A 21856-nucleotide genomic window follows, 5' to 3' on the forward strand; every position below is an offset into this window, starting at 1 on the left:
ACAATCTTTATCGTCTGTTTGAGATCTACTGATTATTCCTTGTACGTACATCTCATTCCTAGTAGAATTCCAAACCAGACACAAATAAATTCTGCTCACAAATAAATGTAAGCTGTACTGCAAATGCAACATAATACCGTTTATGCCCTCCTCTGTTTGTACGAGCTTGGCTGCCTTTACTAGCTCTAATTTATATACCGGGGCTTTCCGGTTCTCTCCTGAGAAGAATTCGTTGATCTTCTACAAAGCGGACAGGTAATCACGTATTAAATTAAGGAATCCTTCTAAATTTGACGAAAAATTAAATTCAAGGATAAATTCCCTTAAAAGTGTCACTTTGTTTGAATAGCACTAAGGGGTTTCACACTCTCTATTGTTGATGTCCCTTCTATTAGGTATACTCTCACCTTATATACATGAGCAAGGAATTTAGGTGGGATTTTCTTGGGGGGAGAGACGACATTTAAGGAGGCAAAGGCTGAAATTTCAGAAAAAATATAGGTAAATTATAAAGAAATTATGAAAGATGATAGAACGAATATGCAAAGAAATCATGAGCTTCTGAGGAGTGACACAGCCCTAAAGGATACCCAGATCCTTCAGGGACATAACTTGCTAAGGGGCAGGGGAGTAACTGCTCCTACTAGATCTAAGTTTTCCTCCCCCACCCAAGTTCGCCCCCCAGCTGAAATTTAGCTTCCTTCAAAAATCTAGTCAAAACTAAGATTGGCCTGCCTAATTTAAGCATCAACAGTAACGGATCAGTTTTCTTTAGTATATATTTACCTTTATAGTACTATAAAGTATCTTTATAGTACTATATACTACTTTCATGGTACCAAATGGCTCATTTTTCAGTTTTTACTGTCATTTTCACTTGATTTGGGAAAATTGGCTCCAATGTTGTCCCCTCCCCGTCTAGTATTTGGACGAAATTACGCCACTGAACTCCTTCGTACGTAACCGTTTCCAAACGCTTCTATAGTGCTTATATCTGGCTTTGCGTAAATTCCTCTATAGATCTATTTTACGCTCAGTTACATTATAGTCAATTCCTTGTATTCACGTCAATTGAAGTGGAAATTTAGACAATAGATTTACAAGGAGCTGTAATAACTGCAACACATTAGGCAGCAGATACGGGTATAAACAAACGTGAGTGCTCTGTAAAGGATACGCTAGTGTGTTTTTCCAACACGCATATTAGGCTGTAATCCTTATTTTTAAAAACGTGATTTTTCACTATTTTGGTCCTGCTTATTAAGGTTTAGCAATTTTGCAATCCTATTGCTAAGGTTTAGCAATCCTTGTTACAAACTATGTAAAAATTACACAAAACTTTTTCTTGTGTAGATCAGGGTATGGAAGGTATACATTTCTGGAGGGGGTCACACTGAACATCGTTTTTGTGTCTATAATTCCCTCCACAAGCTAAGCTCAGTCTACTAGTCCATTTTTCTTGTAACTTGATAAATTTGTAAATTGTGAGAAAAATACACATATTTTGTTTAAATTCACTTTATTCAATTCTCAGCAGACATTCCATACAGCATACTTTTTCTCTTAAAAAGGGCACAGGAACTTGAAAGTTTCAATCCAATGATTCCCCTCAAAATTCTATACGGCCATCCCTTCCACAAGAACCTTATATGTTGATAATGGGCAAATAGTATAACTCAAAGGCCTTACCTAAGGGCTTCGGTGGGGGGGGGGGGGTTGTTACCCAAAACAACGTAATTGCTGGATCCTTAAACTATAACAAACAAAATGGCAATCTCAAAATTTCTATCGGATGCAATTGGGGAAATGATGGGCGTGGGGACAGGTTTTCAAAGAAAAGTATTGAGCTTTATTAAACCAAAAATGGACCTCACAGCAAACAGAAATTACAATAAATAACCAATTGAAATTGAGCAAAAATTAACATGAGTAGGGCTTGCCCTACTCATGTTAATTCTCAAAACCTCAACCATGCCTTCTCAAAACCAAAACGTAATTTGCCCTTTACTGAAAAAATTGACTGTGGATTGTCAGTTTAATATGCATATATTGATATGTAGGTTTTCAAAAAAGCATTTAAGCAATATCATAGGCAGCACCGCTCTATAACAGCTAGCAATAATAATAATAATAATATAATAATAGCAATGATTTATTTATCCACCATCTATAAAAGACTACATTGGAGCGAGGAAAAATAAAAGAAAACTGAACTCACTAATAAGAAGAAAACAATAGTTATTATTGGAGAAAAACGTACTTCCGGGACTGTGGTTCCAAATCAGGGGCGATATTCCAGGATTTCCTGGAATATCGTAGGAAATGGAATTTCCTGGAAATCATATTGAAGCAAGCTTCAATATGTCGTTCAGTGTGCCAACCTTACGTTATTTACTTCGCCGGTGCGTCTGATCTACTTGCCTAGAGTTATACAGATAAAATTAATAAGTGCTATTTCAGATACGCAAAGTTTCTATGCTTTATTTCTAAACGACACCGAAATTTTAAAAAAATTAGGAATCCAGTCAAAGGGTATCCGTAAGAAGTCTGTGATAGAAGTGATACTGAATAGACGTCGTTTTTCTCCAATAATAACTATTGTTTTCTTTTTATTTGTGAGTTCAGTTTTTTTCTTTTATTTTTCCGGCTTCCGCTCCATTATAGCCTTTTATAGATGGTGGATAAATAAATCATTGCTATTATTATTATTATTATTGTTATTATTGCTAGCTGTTATAGAGCGGTGCTGCCTATGATATTGCTTATATGCTTTTTTGAAAACTTGCATGCATATAATTTTATCATTTAATTGAAACTTCCCCTAAGCTGTCCCTACAAGTTTCACATTAACGCCCTTAGTATCAGTAATTACATTAACTGCAGTGGTAGTGTCAATATTGCTTTGTCACCTTTTTGAAAATCTACATGCCCATAGTCCGTTTTAATTTAGTTCAACATCCGCCTAAGTATTGCTTTAAAGCTTTACCTCAATACCCTTAGCTTGTGTAGTAGCAATAGAAATAGTGGCGTTAGTTAAAGTACGCACATTACACCTTGGTTTCTTCAACATCCCTTTCACACACGCTGAAAGTTTCAACATAATACCATCAGCCTTTCCTAAAGCATTTCTGATCGGTCCATTTGACAACCTGTGAGGGCATAGTGTGTTTTAATTTATTTCCATACGGTTCAAAAGTTTCCAACCCTTAGCTCTAGTAGCAGCAGTAGTAGTAGCAGCAGTAGTAGAACCAGCAGTTTCCTCTTAATGGTCTTAGCCTTACAGTAGTTGCAAAAGAGGTAGTAGTTGAAGTGGCAAATTTAGCAGCGGTAGTAGTATTAGTAGTAGCATGCGCCTATTGCCTTTTGGTCAATTGATCCTCCAACTTCCAATTGAAAATTCCAACGTAATACACTCTTTTGACAATGTTCAGACGGATAGAATCTTTTGATTTCGTTTAAATTTCTTCTCAATATTTTAAATGTGTTTATCGTTGTTATAGTAACATTAGCAGCGTGGAAACATTGTCTATTTATCAGCCGATCATCTCCCTTATCATTTCTAGAAGATCCAAATCAATACTCCTAGTAATTGCTGAGTTACGCCCTTTTGACAACCCGTATAAACATAAAGTGTTTTGATTTAGTTCAACACTCCCTCAACCTTCTCCAAAAGGCTCACTTGAATGTCATTTGCCTTTTTGGAAAGTAAAGGTCAAACATGCATATCTTTCTCGATAACATATACTTTGTGTAAACAGTGATCAAAATGCCTAATTTACGGCCCTTGCCCTGGGGGCCGTGAGGGGGCTGATATTCTCAAAGACATAATTACTGGATCTTTCAATGACGCTACAGATAATGGACGTCTCAAAACTTTGATTGGATGTTTGTTTGGAAAATGGTGGGCGTGGGAGGGGGGTTGTCCTTAATTCACCGTTAACTCTTGAACTTCCAGTTTCCAGTCAAATAAGCCCTCTCCAAAGTTTACGCAACCATCCATTCCTAAAAAATCCTCATATGCCCCAAGGGCATAACTTACAACCATTGTCCCAGGCCTCTGTTGGATTTTGTCAACCCTGGAGGTTTTGTTATATGTTCTTTGGACTATTGTTAACAAATTTTTTCTCGCAATTTTGATCAGATACGATTGGAGAAAAGAGGGCTTAGGGGTGGGGCTAGTTGACATCCATCACTTAAAACTTTAAAAGGGAATTGAAACCTTCAATTTCTAGTTAAGTGAACCCCATCTAAAGTTTATACGACCACCCCTTGCATAAAAACCTTTTATGTCTTCGGGGCATAACTTACAACCCCTGCCCCCCGGTTCTGAGGTTTTTTTTCAATCGTGAAGGCCTTGTTAAATAATCTTTAGACTATTTTGGACAAAATGGCTATCTCAAAATTTCTATCGGAGGCATTTGGAGAGGCTGGATGCCTCCCAATCACTCTCGACAACTAAAAGGGGTCTAGAGCTTGCAAGTTACAATCGAATGAGCCACTTTTAAAGTTTCTACGACAACGCCATCCATACAAAGTGCCCTGGTAAAAAAAAAATACGTTGTGCCCACATTACTCTTTACTTAGGTAGCGCTATTTTGTAACTGTAATAGCTAGGGCTAGGGGGACAACAGGACCCCCACATCTCTTAACTTAAAATTTAACCAGTAGTCTGTATCATATTTTGTACTTCATATGTTGTCTTATTCAAAATGTTAGAGTGTCAGACCTGCTTTGTGATGTACACATCACAAATATAAACTTTTCATACCTTCTCTATAGTGTTAATAGTCATTTTGGGACCTTTGACAGGTTTGTAATAAAGTTGCAAGTCACTTATATCACCATTCGTCTAGTATGGAAATCCTCTCTATAATGACCTTCTGCTTTTATGATTTTTTTATGAAATAAACATAAAATAGCACTTAGATATATTTGACTATATGTTTATAGTTTTTAGGCCTTGTTTGGTTTACATGTCATTAGTCAAACAGATACACAGTTTGATGAGAACCTCGGGTTTTACCTAACCTTATAGACAAAATCATTTTTCAAGAAATTCTTTATTTAAACATATAAGGAAAAACCAACCTCTTCTAACAGCTCCATAAAGTTAACGATCGATAACGTAAAGGGAGATACCTAACAGTTAAAAAAAACTAATTAGAAAAGAAAATAACAATCACATAAAACTCAATTTTTAAACTAGCACTAAATTATTTGTCATGCCCTGGATTGAACTGGCAAAGATCTTTTTGTAGAAATAATCTATAGGCATAAATTAGCGGACAAAAAGAAAATCAAAATATCTATCTAATTAATTTTTTCTTGATCTTTTAAATAGAACCAAAGATCTTTCGTTCTTGTCTGTCAGCCAGTACGCATCCGAGAATCTGAATCTATGAAATCAGATAATAACCGGTTTATTGCTGTTTGTGCACGAAGACAATTAGCTTCGGCTCAGGGGTAAACTACTTTGTAGCTATATTTTAATAGATATTTAGTTTGTAATTAGGTTAGGTTACATTTTGCATGCAGCCCCGCTATACTTAATCCCTAATTCCCCTTAATGTGCAAATATACAGCCCAAATTATATATACCCTATCCATCTCCGAAGTCTCTCAATTGTGTGAGCCCCGTTCCTGTAGATCCAAATTCTCGAGTGTGTACCGGCTAACAGACAAGCACCAATCTTTCACTAATTTTGCAGAAGAACGACAATCAGTGGAAATTATTAATATTACCTTAGGTCCTAAAATATATTTCACGGAGAAGTGTCATAAAATGATGAATGTTATATATGCAGGAACTCCACGACAGGAAAGGAGGCTCAATTGAACAGAATTTGAAAGGGTCCAGCCACCTTTTCAAGTAGCAAATAAATTGTATCACAGCTGAGTTTGTGGTGATAAAAATAAAGTAATTAAATAAAGTAAAAAAAAAACAATTTTCGACTAAAGAGGATGGAAATGCTTTCAAGAGAAAATTCTGAAATAGGTAATCCATGCAGAAAACCTTCTTGTTTCAGAGGTCACACATCCTTGCAGAACTTTTATAAAAAGCGGGGTGATGAAGGACTTATGACCCCCCCCCCCCCCATATTTACAATAAGACTATACATTGTAATGAAACTCACGAGGTTAGATTAAGAAGAAAAAGGTTTTTAAACAAAAATAAAAAAGCGGCATTAAAATGTATTCCTTAATCCTCCATTCTTTACCCTGATATTTAATTAATTTAGCTTCCAATGCTTCAATAACTAGTGTTCGAGCCAAGACTATATTCTGGAATTTTTTCTTGGAGGGACGGAGTTTAAAAACAAAATTTGTTTATAGGCTTTTTTGCTAGTTCTCTAAGAGATGAGAAAAATTTCAAATGAAATGGTTTATTTACTTACGTTTGCTTTAAACTATAGAATGTTCAGTCCAAATGTTTTGAAAAGTGACCCGGCACATAAACCTTTACTATTTATGTCTTTATTACTATATTATGTATTGAAACTGTCACATTCTAAACTAGACCTACGTTGCCTGAGCAACGTGAAGTGTTGCGGCAGCCTTTGTCCGGCTTAGCCGAATAAAGTGTTGCGAGAGCAACACTTTGGTTTTGTTTTTTTGCTATCGGTTAAACGCTGAAGTTTTCAGCCTATCGAAGCTTTTAAAACGTTATGATCAAAGAAGAACGCGATCAGTAATCACATGATCAAAGGCTATTCCTCAGCGTTGAAAAAACAACAATAACAAAAGAATATCGAAAGAAGGGACTAAATTGACTTTGCAGCCAGTTGAACTTTATCCTTTTCAATCGTAGACATCGTGACGGATCAAGACATGGAACAATATCTTATATAATCTAGTGGTATTATAAAGCTATCCGTAACTTTTCAGAATCAAAATACCATAGATGACACTCTATTAATTATTACGATACTGCCACGTTGTTTTACGTTATCGTTTGTACCCGTTGCGTAAACACTTAATTCTAGGTTACAGTAAGTATGGGTAGGCTAAACCAACTAGCAAAAGTTACAAACCCCTCTTCACTAAAGATGATTGTAGCCTAATAGACGATTATTACTTACAAGTCTCCTACATGTCTTACCACTGGAACCAACTCGGTCTTATCATCAAATACACTGGAAACAAATAATAGGTACACCAAATAGCGAAATTTACAAACCCCTCAGTGCCAAAGATGATTATGAGCTAACAGCTGAACTTTTCTTACAAGTCCCCTTTACACGTCTCAAAATTGGTATCGGCTTATTTTTGGTTTCAGTGTGTACCCTACTACTGAAGTTGTCAACCCCTTGAAACTTTCAAACTAGCATATCTCATGAAGGAATTTTTGTATCAAAAAATGGATGCCATATGCTTTGATCAGCTCATCAAGAGCTATCGATTGCCGTCGAAAAAAAAATTCTATCTGTCTTAGTTCAAAAGTTGATTTTTTTGCCGTAGGCCAACTTTCTAACGTCACCACTTAGAAAGGAGCAAAGGATAAGCTCCAATTTCTTTAGCAATGACAGAACTTTTAAAGTTTAAGAGGTACATCTGATAACATTTCTCTACCTCAATCCCAAGTCTGAAAAAACAAATGATAAACCCAGCGAAAATCACGGCAGCACTTTCGGACCCGTGGGAAAATGCCGCTTTTTTGCTTCTGTAAATTTTTCTATTTATCACTCAAAGAAGATATATTGGCTGTAGGGCCGGGTAACTGCCACATATATTTAACACTTATAGATTTTAGTCCATCTTCAATTTGAAAGTGGTGCCTGCCTGCTTGCCTGCTAGAACGGAGCTTTCCACTCGAAAGCAGAAACATGATTTGATGAAACGAAAGCTTGGCTGCATAACTTCAGATACTTCTCTCTGACATAGTCTACATAACTCCACTTCACTTCGCACACCATAGGCTCTGGCTCGTGGACAAGCAAAAACCATCGTTTTTGGCCCCAGGCAAGAGTTCTACGGAGCTTTCCAAAATGTAATGCCATATTCATCAATCCGGCCTGAGGTCCACACTTTCCGTAAAAACCACACAGGTTAGACTTTTACCAGTTTCCAGGAATAAGCCGACATCGGTGGCATAGGAAAAAAAAAAAAAAACGGACAAAACCAAAGTGTTGCTCTCGCAACACAGATATGTCAGTAAATCACCAGTCAATTGTTAGCATAAGAGACGGAGGACTAAGATTTATATGTGTTCTAAGTTGAATAATGGTATTTACTTTCATTTGAATAGAATTATTCTTATTTAGTTAAATATATAAAAATGTCAAGTTCTTTTCCCATATAAGAAGGAAGGTTTCATGACACGACAAGTTTCAAACAGTTCGTGGTAACGAACTGTAGTATGGAGCGATCCGACTCAATAGTAACCAAAACTCTTAAAAAATTGAACTTTGATATCAATAGCTACATCAAAAGAATCGCATTTTAATGCTGATTTTAAATATATAAGTTTCATCAAGTTTAGTCTTACCCATCAAAAGTTACGAGCCTGAGAAAATTTGCTTTATTTAGGAAAATAGGGGAAAACACCCCCTAAAAGGCGTAGGATCTTAACGGAAATGACACTGTCAGACTCAGCGTATCAGAGAACCCTACTGTAGAAGTTTCCAGCTCCTATCTACAAAAATGTGGAATTTTGTATTTTTTGCCAGAAGACAAATCACGGGTGCGTGTTTATTTGTTTTTTTTTTGTTTTTTGCTTTTGTTTTTTTTTCTTTTCCCCAGGGGTCATTGTATGGACCAAGTGGTCCTAGAATGTCGCAAGAGGGCTCATTCTAACGGAAATAGAAAGTTCTAGTGCCCTTTCTAAGTGACCAAAAAAATTGGAGGGAATCTAGGCCCCCTCCCACGCTCATTTTTTTCCCAAAGTCAACGAATCAAAATTTTGAGATAGCCATTTTGCTCAGCATAGTCGAAAAACATAATAACTATGTCTTTGGGGATGACTTACTCCCCCACAGTCCCTGAGGGAGTGGCTGCAAGTTACAAACTTCGACCAGTGTTTACATATAATAATGGTTATTGGGAAGTGTACAGACGTTTTCAAGGGAATTTTTTTGGTTTTGGGAGTAGGGTTGAGGGGAGGGGGCTATGTGGGAAGATCTTTCCTTGGAGAAATATGTCATGGGGGAAGAAAAATTCAATGAAAAGGGTGCAGGGCGCAGGACGAATTTGGTCACGTTAGAAAAAACGTCAAATTCAGAGCTTAATATACAATGCTGGGTATTCGGAGCCTCTCTATTATGGAGTATAATTTGAAAATAACACAACTATACGAGCGATAAAACATATATACCACAACCATGACTCAACTAACGAAAGAACTGCTAAGAGATAACACAACTATAAAGCGAAAACAGGTGAAAACTAACGGGAAAATAAATGAACTAAGAGGTGGAAGGGGCCCAGAAAAAAAATATAATCCTTTTCTAATTTTGAGCCTAACTTCCGCAAAGGAGTAATAATGTCAGAAGCCCCGAAATACCGAATTATTTTCTTTTCAAACAGTTCGTGGTAACGAACTGTAGTAAGGAGCGACCCGGCTCAATAGAAACTCAATAGACCAAAAAAATTGGAGGGCACCTAGGCCCCCTCCGACGCTAATTATTTTCCCAAAGTCAACGGATCCAAATTCTGAGATAGCCATTTTATTCAGCGTAGTCGAAAAACCTTATAACTATGTCTTTGGAGACGACTTACTCCTCCACAGTCCCCATGGGAGGGGCTACAAGTTACAAACTTTGACCCGTGCTTACATATAGTAATGGTTATTGGGAAGTGTACAGGCGTTTTCGGGAGGATATTTGGTTGGGGGAGGGGTTGAGAAGAGGGAGATATACTGGGGGAACTTTCCTTCAAGGAATTTGTCATGGGGGAAGAAAATTTCCGTGAAGGGAGCGCAGGATTTACTAGCATTATTTAAAAAAAAAAAACAATGAAAAAATAAATATGAAAAAGTTTTTTCAGCTGGAAGTAAGGAGCAGCATTAAAACTTAAAACGAACAGAAATTATTATCCATATGAGGGGCTCACTTCCTCCTAATACCTCGCTCTCTACGCTAAAGTATTCTTAGTAATGTCAACTATTTATTCTACGGCTTTTGTGATTCAGGGGTCATTCTTAATGAATTTGGACAAAATTTAAGATTTGGTGTAAAGAGAGAGGTACTGAAGAGGGGGCGAACCCTCCCATATGTGTAATAAAAACATGAGAATAAAAAATTCTTTGCGTAAGCTAATTTATAAGTTACGTATATCTTTTACTAATAAAAAGATTCGTAAAATATTAAAAGTTCTAGTTGCCTTTTTAATTAACCAAAAAATTGGAGGGCAACTAGGCTTCCTCCCCGCTTTTTTTCTCAAAATCATTCTATCAAAATTATGAGAAAGCCATTTAGCCAAAAAAAAAAAAAATATGCAAATTCCTCTGCTGAGAACCAAAATCAAAACATGTATTGATTCAAAAAAGTTCAGAAATTAAATAAAAAAAAAACAAGTTTTTTCAACTGAAAGTAAGGAGCGACATTAAAACTTAAAACGAACAGAAAGTACTTCGTATATGAAAGGGGCTGCTTTCTCATCAACGCCCCGCTCTTTACGCTAAAGTTTTTTACTGTTTTAAAAAGAAGAGTTGAGAGAAAGAGTCAAACTTTAGCGTAAAGAGCGGGGCGTTGATGAGGAAGCAGCCTCTTTCATATACGAAGTAATTTCTGTTCGTTTTAAGTTTTAATGTCGCTCCTTACTTTCAGTTGAAAAAACTTGTTTTTTTTTTATTTAATCATACAAGGAGCGATGAGTCTAATATGGATCTTTTTTTCGGCCTCACCATATAGAGCGAATGGTTTTAATTAATTGGAAGAGGAATCATTCAGTATTAAATTTCAAATTCTTCAACCAGGTGTTAGGACGAAATCCGATCCAAAGACAGGTTGCCACGCTTCATTACCATATGTGCCATAGGGGTCCACAAGTCTATTTTTTATTAATTTTTAATTTTAATATTTGACTTTTAAGAAATGGCCACGAACCTAGGGATTCCACCTAGAACCCTCTAATCATACATGCCGAAAAACCTTAAATTCCTCTGATTTCAACCAGGCCTCATATACCCGTCATTTCTAAAATGTGTACTTACTGTGTTTTGGTTTTGGGAGCCTTTAATGCAGTATAAGTCATGAGCCTTTTTTAAGAAATAATTTGATAATAGGAAGTTATTGGCAACTGTAGAAGGGTTGCCCTATGATAGAAGCGAAGACAGATAAAAGGCTGGGACTAAGAGACACGAGCAATTTCTTCCCATGGGCTTGGACTGTACCGACCAGAGATATCCCTAGCCAAAGTAATGGGGGAGGGGTCTGAGTGGCTAGTTATTCTTACTGACAAATTTGGGTAACATTGCTATTATAAATAAACTGTTTTTTTTTTTTGCTTTTTTTCAATGTAAACGATCTTCTTTCATTGATTTTCTGTCATATCGATTATAGTCAGAACGTAGTTTACCAACTGACAAAAAACCGGATTGGAACCTGATTTCATCGTTTACGTTCAGCTTGTTTTTCTGTCAAAACTGCCCACACGCGCAGTGTCGAAGTGGGCTAAAATTTCTGTACCAGTAGGCATCTGAATGTAATATTTTTATAGTACAAGAATAAGCATTAATTGCCATAAGGTACTGAACGCATTTAATATACATTTATCGTTTAACATATTATAAGGAGGCTAAAGGTTTAATTCTTATTAAATAAGTAAAATTAAAAAAGTGAAATTCTTTTTATAATAAATAAAATTGAGCAAGTAAATTTGAATAATGTAATATGTATTTTCATTTCAATGCTGTAATAACTGGAAAAGAGAATATTTGTAATATAATTCGCTTTCAGTGAAGCGCCAATGACGCTGTAGGCTTTAGATTTTTAAAGTTAGGAAAGGATGCAGTAGCTAAATTCTTGTTTGTAGTGAAACTAAATTTGTCGTGAACGGTCTTGGGAAGAAATAAAGTTAAACTAGATATATGATAAATAATAGCATCAACTGCTGAAAATCCCATCGGTTCAAAATTTGATTTTACTGTAATTCTATTTTTTATTTTAAGTGTATAAATAAGTGTAATAAATACGGAAGAAATTGTTTGCAATAAAGTATCATTTTCAGTAAAGCGCCGATGACGTAGTAGGTTTTAGACTTTAACAGTTTTTTTTTTCGTTTTTTATCATTAGGGAAGGAGACAGTACCCATACTATTCTTCGAATCGATTTTGTCGGTTTCAATCTTGATTTGCATATTTAATTAAAGCTGTATTCGTTTTAAGGTTTATTTATTCATTTATATTAGTATATGTTGTATGTTTATTTACTATGATTGTTTATTAGTTTCTGTTCGTTTCGGGTTTCATTTATGCTACATTAGTAAAATATTTGTGTTCGTTTTAAGCTTGATTTGCATACTCAATTTAAGCTGTACTCGTTTTAAGATTTATGTATTCATTTATATTAATACAACAAAAGAATAAAAACCAGAGCAATACGAAGCCGGAAGAGTGGAAAAACAAGAATAATGCAAGAAGAGATAAGAAAACTAGAAACAACATTTTTTAAAAGGGAAACCAAAAACAATTGCTCCCCCCTCCCGCACAAAAAAAGCAAACTAAATGTATTTAAGCTACTCCAACCAAATCCAGGTGCTAAGAGTCCAGATTCTAATTACTTTTAGTTTTAATGACGAATAATTCTGATTTTCACCTTCTCTTCTTCGCTTGATTAGTCACAATCCCTTTTTTCTTATTGTTAGACGTTTCTATTCTTTTTTGGTTTTTATCAGCATTCAACATGCCTCGTTTGACGAGTATTTTTTATTTAAAAAATCAGCTTCCTTTTTTTTTATCTTTGCTTGTCCTTTTTGGTGACCGGCATTAAACACCCTAGAAAATACCCACCCCCTACATAAAATTCTCCCACGGAAAATGCCACCAGTAAATAGCCCTCCCTGGATTCCCCGGAAAATTCCACCCCCACGCAAAGGACTAGAACTCTCAATTTCTGATCCAATGAGTACACTCCGAAGTTTCTGTGACCATAAGGCGGAGGTGTGGACGAGGAAGGAACAGTCCTCCTCCTCTACGGAATAAATTCTGCTCATTTTGGGGTTTAGGGTTATTTTTTTCTTTCATAATAACAGCGTAGACCAGATATATTCCCAAAAATTGTAAGGGAGTAGATATCAATTTCACATTTTGATGTGTTTTTCAAAGCTTCTTTTGTACCGAATAAAAAAATCTTTGCTGAAAAACACCCTTATGTTGCCTTTTTGCTGGTAAACTTTTCCACCGGGAATGGGATTACCGGCATGATTTTAAAAACAATCAGAAATTAAAGTCTTTTTCAAATGAAAGCGCACTAAGAAAATTTTTCATCCCAGATCTGCAAGAAATTTACTGGGTTGAATTTTCAGCTAGAATGGAATTGTCTTGGGGAAATTTCCCTGGAAAGGAGGGAGGACATTTTTACGTGATAACAACTTCCCAAGGTGGATTTTTTCCGTTGGTGAAGGAATTTTTCATGGAGGGGGGAGCCAGACTTCTCGGTGTTATTTAAAGCGATGAGAAATTAAATTTTAAAAGATTCTTCAAATGAAAGTAAAGAGCAACTACAAAACTTACAAGGACTGAAATAATTACGTATATGAAAGGGGCTTCCCTCCTCAAGACCCTGCTCTTTACGCTAAAGTTTTGACTTTTTGTCCCAATTCCTTAAGAACGACTCCTGAAACACAATGGCCGTTTAATGAGAACATTAAGCTTTTTTTTTAATTTGCAATCACCTGTTATGAAAGAGTGTCGGTGGGTACAGCGTGGGGAGATGGGATGATGCCTGAAACCATCTTGAGGGAGCCGGGTGATCTGATTAACAAACAGAAATTGAAATTTTAAGAAATAAGTTTTTTCAACTTAAAGTACAGAACAACATTGAAAAAGACAAAAATTAGTCCATATATGAGTGGGGCTGCACCCTCTTAAATCCCTTGCTCATTAAACTAACGTCTCTATTGCTTTGACAAACGCTTTGACAACGATTCTAATTAAACGACCGTAATGTTTTTGAAGTCCTTCTTAAAGAATCGGGGAGGAAGTCAAATTTTAACGTAAAGGGAGAGGGGCTTAAGAGGTGGAAGCCCCCTCATATATGGAAAAAGTTTGTTTATTTGAAGTTTAATGTAGGTCTATACTTTTAGTTGAAAAGCGTGTTTTTTTTTTCTATTTAATTTCATAAGACGGGTAACTGTATTGAAATAAACGACACATCATTCGCACAGGATTCAAATTACTAGATAATTCTTCTGGGCTTGGTCTGATTTCATTGGCATTTTTGGGATGAAAAATCTCTTCCTAGCTAATTTATCCACTATGGGTTGCCTCCCCGTAGTAGGATAATATTTGTAGGCATGGTTATATAATGATTCAGAGGTAATAGACTTGAGACTCTCTGTGCAGGATTTCGACTCTTTTTGATTAGTATTGTCAAGTGCAGAAAACCATGTTGTGACAAAGAATGGACCCAGGATTCAGAAATTAAATAAAAAGCATTTTTTTTAACTGAATGTAAGCATTAACATTAAAACTTAAAACGACCTTGTCTCCTCAACGCCTCACTCTTTACGCTAGAATTTTTGTTGTTTCAAAAAGTAGAGTTGTGACAAAGAGCGTGTAAAGAGCGAGGCGTTAGGAAGAGAACAGCATTTTTCATATACGGAATAATTTCTGCTCGTTTTAAGTTTAATTTAAAAAAAAGAAAAGCCTATTGCCTACATATAGAACTTGTTATTGGGCAGTAAATAGACATTTTTCAGAAGGCGAATTTTCTCTGGGAATTCTCAGTGGTGGGATGTGGGGGATACTCTCCTCTTAAATATTTTGCTCTTTACGCTTCAGAGTGACTTTGTATCCCAAACCTTTACGAAGAAAGAGTGAAACACAAGGTTCGTTAAATTAGAATAAGATATATTTATATAAGATATATATAATATATATAATAAATATAAATATATATAATAATATATAAATATATATAATATATATATAATATATAATATATATAATATATATATATATAATAAGATAGCTTTTTGAACATTCTAAATAACATTAGCGTGAAGAGTGAGGTATTGTAGAGGGGGGGGGGTATCTTCCCCATATCGTAATAATTCATGTTCGTTTAATTTTCAATTTTGACCCTTAATTTCAGTTGAAAAATCCTGCTGTTTTGTTTAATCCCTCAAAGGCACAAACAATTCTCAGGGGGAAAATTTGAAATGCCGCTGATTTTGAATAATCAAGAGTTTCACTTCGAATGCGTGAGCTAATTGCATATAGGCAGTTAGGTTGCCTCTGCATTGCCTTTCTCAACGTAGCGTTAATCTGCTATACAAGGGGAGAATGTAACATAAATTGTGCAAATAAAGTAAAAATTTTCCTGGGGCTCTGACCATAGCTCACATAGCCCATTCACTCAAATGAGGCTTATTTATTCTAATTAAAAAAAATCAGCCATTTAAATAGTGGCTGGATAAGCTAATATTCTACTGAATAAAATTTGTATCCTACTGACTGAAAAAATGGGGAAGGGTGTGCCCCATCCCGCAAGACGTGAAACTCCCGCCGAAAACTATAGTGCATGATACCAACTCACCCCTGCGACCAAAAACGTGTCCACTAGGCGTACGTCAGAAGATTCTTCAGTCTGAAGTACCTTTAAGGAACAGATTATTCTTTTCTTTTCTTTTAATATCAAGGAGTCAAACTTCAACTAAAAACCAAGCAAACTAAAAGTACAGAACTTTATGGAACTTTTTTTTCCAAATAAGACGTGAACTACCTTCAGAAGGTTTTTTTCTAAAAAAAAACTGAATTCAAAATATGGAGTCAAACTCCAAGATTGAATCAAGAAAATTTAGTATGAACAAACCTCATTATTTATAATAAGCAATACTATGATCTCTCAAGCAATGCTATGATCTCTCAACCATCGGCCCTAAAAAATACAAAAAGCATTAAAAGAAATGAAAAATGAAAATAAATCCTACAGGGTAAATTCGAAAAAAAAATAGCTGAAAGAATGGAGCAGCATTAAAGCTTAAAACATAAACTATTCTGTTTATAAGGGAGGCTTCACGCTCTACGAGGTTTCACTCGTTATGCTAAAGCTTTTTAGTGCTTTCAAAAAGCTTTTTATTTCGAATAAACAGTCCTTGTGTTCTCCCAGTTGTTCTTATTTATGACAAGATCGAATATTTTATCAAAATGTTCAACAAATAGCATTTTTATTGAAAAAAAATCTTAGCTGTGTTTATCACAATAGGAGGAGCATTATTACCCCCCCCCCGTCACCAATAATAAAAGCGTAGACCTGAAATATTTACGTGTCTGAAGGGGGGATTAGATATCAATTTCTACCTTCCACTCCCCTCCCCCTTCCCCAAAACTCATTCTGTATTTTTCTGAAGGGCATTAAAACGCATTCTTTGAGCCGCCTCCCGCTTAAAAATTGACCCATCCCTTCTTCATCTGTGTCTGAATTTGCATTTGGCTACTCAATTTTAAGTTTGGAGAGATTTTTTCCAGGAGGGGAGAGAATTTTCCGTAAATGAATTTATCAGACAATGTTGAAACAGCCACATGTGCAAGAAGGTATTTTGTTTTCGAACTTCTTATTTTATCAGTTTTGAAGCTGCAGAAGTATAGCTTACTAAAACTTACTTACCTTATAGCTTACTTATCTTACCTTACTTACTTACCTTAAAACTTACTTACCTTATAGCTTACTCGAGCTTTCTTTTTCAGACATCCATTTGAAGCAACGGTGCTTGCATAGATCACCTACAGCTATTCAAAAGGCGGTATGTTACATCACAGACATTTTACAGGGGAACAAATTGAAAAAATAAAATTCTGTTATTTTTTTTTTATTTTGCTGTTATTTATTTATTATAAGCATGTTCAAACTCCAGTTGGACTTATGGACCAGCATCTTTCCCTGCTGTAGAATTGGAACTGGAATTCTAGGAAGTAGAAAACAGTTTGTTCTTAAAAACACCGAGAGACAAAATATCTTTTAAATTCCCGTGTCCCGTGTCCCGAATTTACGGGACACTGGACAATTTAACGGGCGAATTGCCAAGAGCAAACAGCGCAAAAACAAAGTTTGCACTCCAGTTCACAGGAGAGGAGGAGATGATCTCCAAATATGTGAATTATATGGCAAATATAGGAAATTAAAAGATGAATCTAAAAACCTTCAAAACTCAAAGAGCTGGAGTTGTACATGCATGTTCAAAAAGAAGTAAAAATTGATTTATTTTAGAGTTAGAGTCGGAGTTATATTAATTGAAAATAAAATTGAAGTCAAAGTTGATGTCGGACAACTTTCAAGCATTTTTCGAATCTTACTTACCACGTTTTTTTTTATCCTGGAAATAAAGGGAGGCCTTGCGTCTCAAATCTAAATATAGCCATAAAAGTATAGAAAATTGAAAACAGTTTGTTATTTAAAGACTCCAAAAAACAAAATAAAATTATCAATAAAATAATTCACTTAGTGGACGGAAGATAGCATAATCACAGATCTCGTATAAACACCCCCACAATACAAAAATAGTATAAAAACTAAACAAAACATTTATTTCATTACTGAAGAATTCTGGAATTTCTTTATTGCTGGTTTGGTCGACTGAGGTAATTCAAACGGCGATTTTTAAACGAGATATTTATACAGGGCCTTTATAAAGGGACGAGGGAAATTTAAATTTTACGTTTAGGTTAGGGAATGAGGGAAGAATTACATTTCAAATTAAAGGGGGGGGGGGTAGTCAACAGAAATTCAGAAAAGGTATTATTCAATGAAAAAACTCGTCCCTCCTCAAAAACAGAGGAAAGATGGGAGCAAAAATATAGGACGGGGGTAAACTAATAAAAAAAAAATATCAACAAAATTCAAAAACTCAATAAAATCGTTAATAACTAGAATTTTTCAGGCATTTCATGCCTTCTCGAAACCACGAGCAAAGTCAAATATTTAAATGGTTGCATGGAGAAGACAGAACAAGAGATACTGATTTCTTAAAATCAAAACTTTAATTAAATATCTTTTCTTCTTAATTTTTATTGATGAGGTGTTTTTCGTCTAATTAGGGCGAGGGAGCTATTCCTTTCATCTAACCGTTGCCTAAATTAATAAATTTAGCACAATTCTTGCAGGAAATGATTTTCATATTAAGAGAGATTTTTTAGAAGAGAATTGTAAAAAAAAACATTTACCCATCCCCCATCTTTCCACGCACGGATGCAGTATTTTAAGGATAAGATATCTCATGAATAAGCTTAGTTCTAAGGGTTGCTCATAAACCAAAAAAAATGTTTTTTTTCCAAAATTCTAAGAGGTATATTTCCTGGTAGCCTACTTTCTAAGAGAAAGATAGACCAAATCGTTTGAATTTAGAACTTGCCTCAACATTATTTTGATACTTAAACAAAAAGAAAAACGAAGATGAATTTTAACACGTATTAGCAAAAAAAGACATTAAACAATAGTCAAAACTGCATTCACGAGTTTAAATGGGACTTGGCACTAGACAATTTACTCTTATTCCAAGGGGTCGGGGCTTTTGGCATTCTCACTCTTTTTTCTAAGCCCTCTTCTTCTTTGGCACTATGTTCTTGAAGATCACAATTATCTAGCCCCTCAGCACTTTTGTGAACCTCGACTTTACATATTTCAGGGCGAGTTTTAAACACTGGTTTCAAATTAGCCCTATTTGGTGAATATCCGCTATAGTTCGAATCTGTCATAGAGCGTCCGTCCGCTTCATCACGCTTTAACATCTCTGTGCCATTTTCTTCATGAGGGTGGAGCCACTTGGCACCGTGTAAAAAGTTAACGGCAGGGCGTTTTGGTGGCACAGGTGGTATGACGTCTTTAATGGCTTCATTGACTGTGAGTCGCTCAAATGAGTTCACTGTGTCATCACTGTTTCCTAGAGTACGTTCTTCATTAGCGAGTAATAACTTACTCAGAGGTGGGGCTATACCGATCCCTACACGTCTTTCGTGATAAACGTCTGTGATTGGTAATTCACGATTTAGTCGATTAATCTGATTGGCTAAAATATGATCTTGAATACTTTTTTTTGTTCCAGTTTCACTAGCATTATAAAATATTTCTGGCTCAGCCTTAGGATGGAATGGCTTTAGTTTCATGTCGGCAATTCGCTCTTCAGATCGAGTCAGTAAAACTTCGCGTTCTGTAGATCTATCCCTCTTTCTTGCTTTCCCCACTTCACTTCTAACACTTAATCTATCAAGGGCATCTAAGGACCCAGTTAAGGGTAGAGTTAACTTGCTTGCCCTCTGAGCCATTGTCTCAGAATCGACATGGCCCAATTTGGGTCGAGAGCTTATAAAGGCACTCACTTCACTCACTCTAGTATTTGTCTGAGGCTTTGTGATTGGTTGCCGACGAACGGTGGACTGGCCTGACTCCCAATCGTTTACAGAACTTGCACTACTTGACGATTCGGGCCGAGCTATCGATGCCGAACCTGTAAAAGGAACACAAAATATAAAAAAGTGCATGAAAATCATGAATAAATTAAGGATAGATAGACGAGTTGACCGTTACATTAAAATTTACGAGTAATACTAAACTTCTAAGCCATTTGATTTGTTACTTTATTTGGCAACACTGAAAAAGCGGCGGAAGTGAAACCCGCCAAATTCCAATAGCGATTAAGCAAAACTTGATAAATAAACAAACCCAAAACAAGAGAATTTAGATAGTTTTGGAGGAAAAATTGTACCATAGGAGTTATCTGTCCTTGATTTATCTACATTTGAGTCAATTGAAATAATATTTACTAATAAAACAAGTTAAATAATAAAAGTTAATAGAAACCTTGGATAAAACCTGGCAATTACTCTTTTACTCCTTGATTCCCTTAGTGTTTAAAAAAGAGTCAATACAATTATGTATAGTGATGCTTAATTGCTGAGCTCTTGTCCAGCTTAACCTTCGTTCAACTCAACCCCTGTTTAAATCATCCTCCACTCAACTCATCTCATTGTAAGCCTAAAGCAACTCAACCCCCTTTTAACTTAGCCCCACGTAACTTAACCCCGTGCAACTATTCCTTATAAAACTCTACTCATTAAAAGTCTAACACAACTCAACCCCTTTTGACTTAAGCCAGTTTAACTCAACCCCTTTCAACCCTTACCACATAACACTCAACGCATTATAAACCTAAAGTAGCTCAAACCCCCATTTAAATCAACCTCGATGCAACTTAACCCCACTAAGCTCACTGTAAGCTCAAAGCAACTCAACTCCCTTTTGACTTAACCCCATTTAACTCGACCCCTTCAACTCTTCCCTCACAGAACTCAACTCAATTAAAAACCTAAAACAAATCAACCCCTTTTGACTTAAGCAAGTTTTAACTCAACCCCGAACAACCCTTACCCCATGACACTCAACGCATTATAAGCCTATATTAGCTCAACCCCCTTTCAAATCAACCTCGATACTACTTAACCCCACTAAGATCAACTCACTGTAAGCCTGAAGCAACTCAACTCCCTTTTGACTTAACCCCAGTTAACTCGACCCCTTCAACTCTTCCCTCACAGAACTCAACTCATTACTAGCATAAAGCAACTCAACCCCCATCTAACTCTATCCTCATGCAATCCAACTAAACCTCCATACAGCTCAACCCCATGCGACTAAACCCCCTGTTTAACTCAATTACCCCTTTTGAGCAGGAATCTCCTTTGTGCTCCCCAGCTGTGTAGGAGTACTACCAGCTCCCCTTTCTTCCAATAATACTTTATAAGTATTGATACGTAAAAACAAAATGTTAAAAGCGAGCACAGGCAAGTAGAGAGGGGATGGGGGTAGGAGGGGCTTGGCGACTAACTCTGGTCTAGAAATCGATACTGAACAATAGAAGATGGAACACACATTATCAAAGAAGTTCGCATGAGTCATTGACAAATTTCGGACATATAACTCGATTGACCATGAATCGTTCCGTTCTACTTGACTACTCTATTCTAGCAATCAATGCTCTACCTATAAAATATGCGACATAACAACCAACTAGAGTAATTCAAAAAGTTTTATGTGATGAAATTTATTGCTAGAGTAATTTTCATAGTCTACATTCTTAAACTCAGCATGATGCTAATAACGTTGTTTCTGTAACTGATCCCTAGTTTGTTTTGTTCCATCGTGGTATTGCTTAATTTTTTTCTTTGCTTTTTTATATTTATATTTCGTAGCGTAACGTTTATTTATATTGTTGTTTATTTTTTTGATGATTATTGATATCGATGATTACTGTCCCATAATGATATTTTGTAATGACTTTTTTGTTCTTTGTTTTACATTACTTTGCTATTTCATTTAATTTGAAGGTTATAACTAAATAAATACGTCAATTGGTGAAATCTGCCTTTCCGTATCTTACTTAGTTTTCATGATTCTTCAGCTTTTAATTTTCTGTTTTAAATACATTATATCCCGTTTTCTCAGTCTCGAGAACAGTAAAATAATACAGCTTCTGATCATATAATAGTTTTGACTACCGTTTATCTTAAATGCATAAAAAAGTAGCACAAGCAAGGAATTAGTTTTTTGGGGGGATGGAGGGGGGTGAGTGGGATGAAGGGCTGTGGAGAGGAACGGGGGAGAAGGCTGGGCGTGACTGGAGTTGTATTTGGATGATGGTTGTTGTCCTGGGGGTGTTAGGAAGCAGGAGATTGTTTTTTTTATTAATTAATTTATTAGTTTGTGAT

At 35.8% G+C, this 21856-nt stretch overlaps 1 protein-coding gene across 1 annotated transcript in view; it reads right to left on the reverse strand.

Annotated features, from left to right (window-relative positions):
* Nucleotides 1–17523: 17523 nt before the first annotated feature.
* The window catches only part of LOC136039739 (tetratricopeptide repeat protein 28-like), a gene marked incomplete in the record, with an annotated part of 257124 nt that continues 252791 nt past the window's right edge, over nt 17524–21856 (reverse strand). Inside the window, 1 exon segment of the mRNA XM_065723577.1 lies at nt 17524–19599. Coding sequence (XP_065579649.1) covers nt 18605–19599 — 995 coding nt within the window.

The sequence above is a fragment of the Artemia franciscana genome, chromosome 20, assembly GCF_032884065.1.
Source record: "Artemia franciscana chromosome 20, ASM3288406v1, whole genome shotgun sequence".
Taxonomy (NCBI): Eukaryota; Metazoa; Arthropoda; class Branchiopoda; order Anostraca; family Artemiidae; genus Artemia; species Artemia franciscana.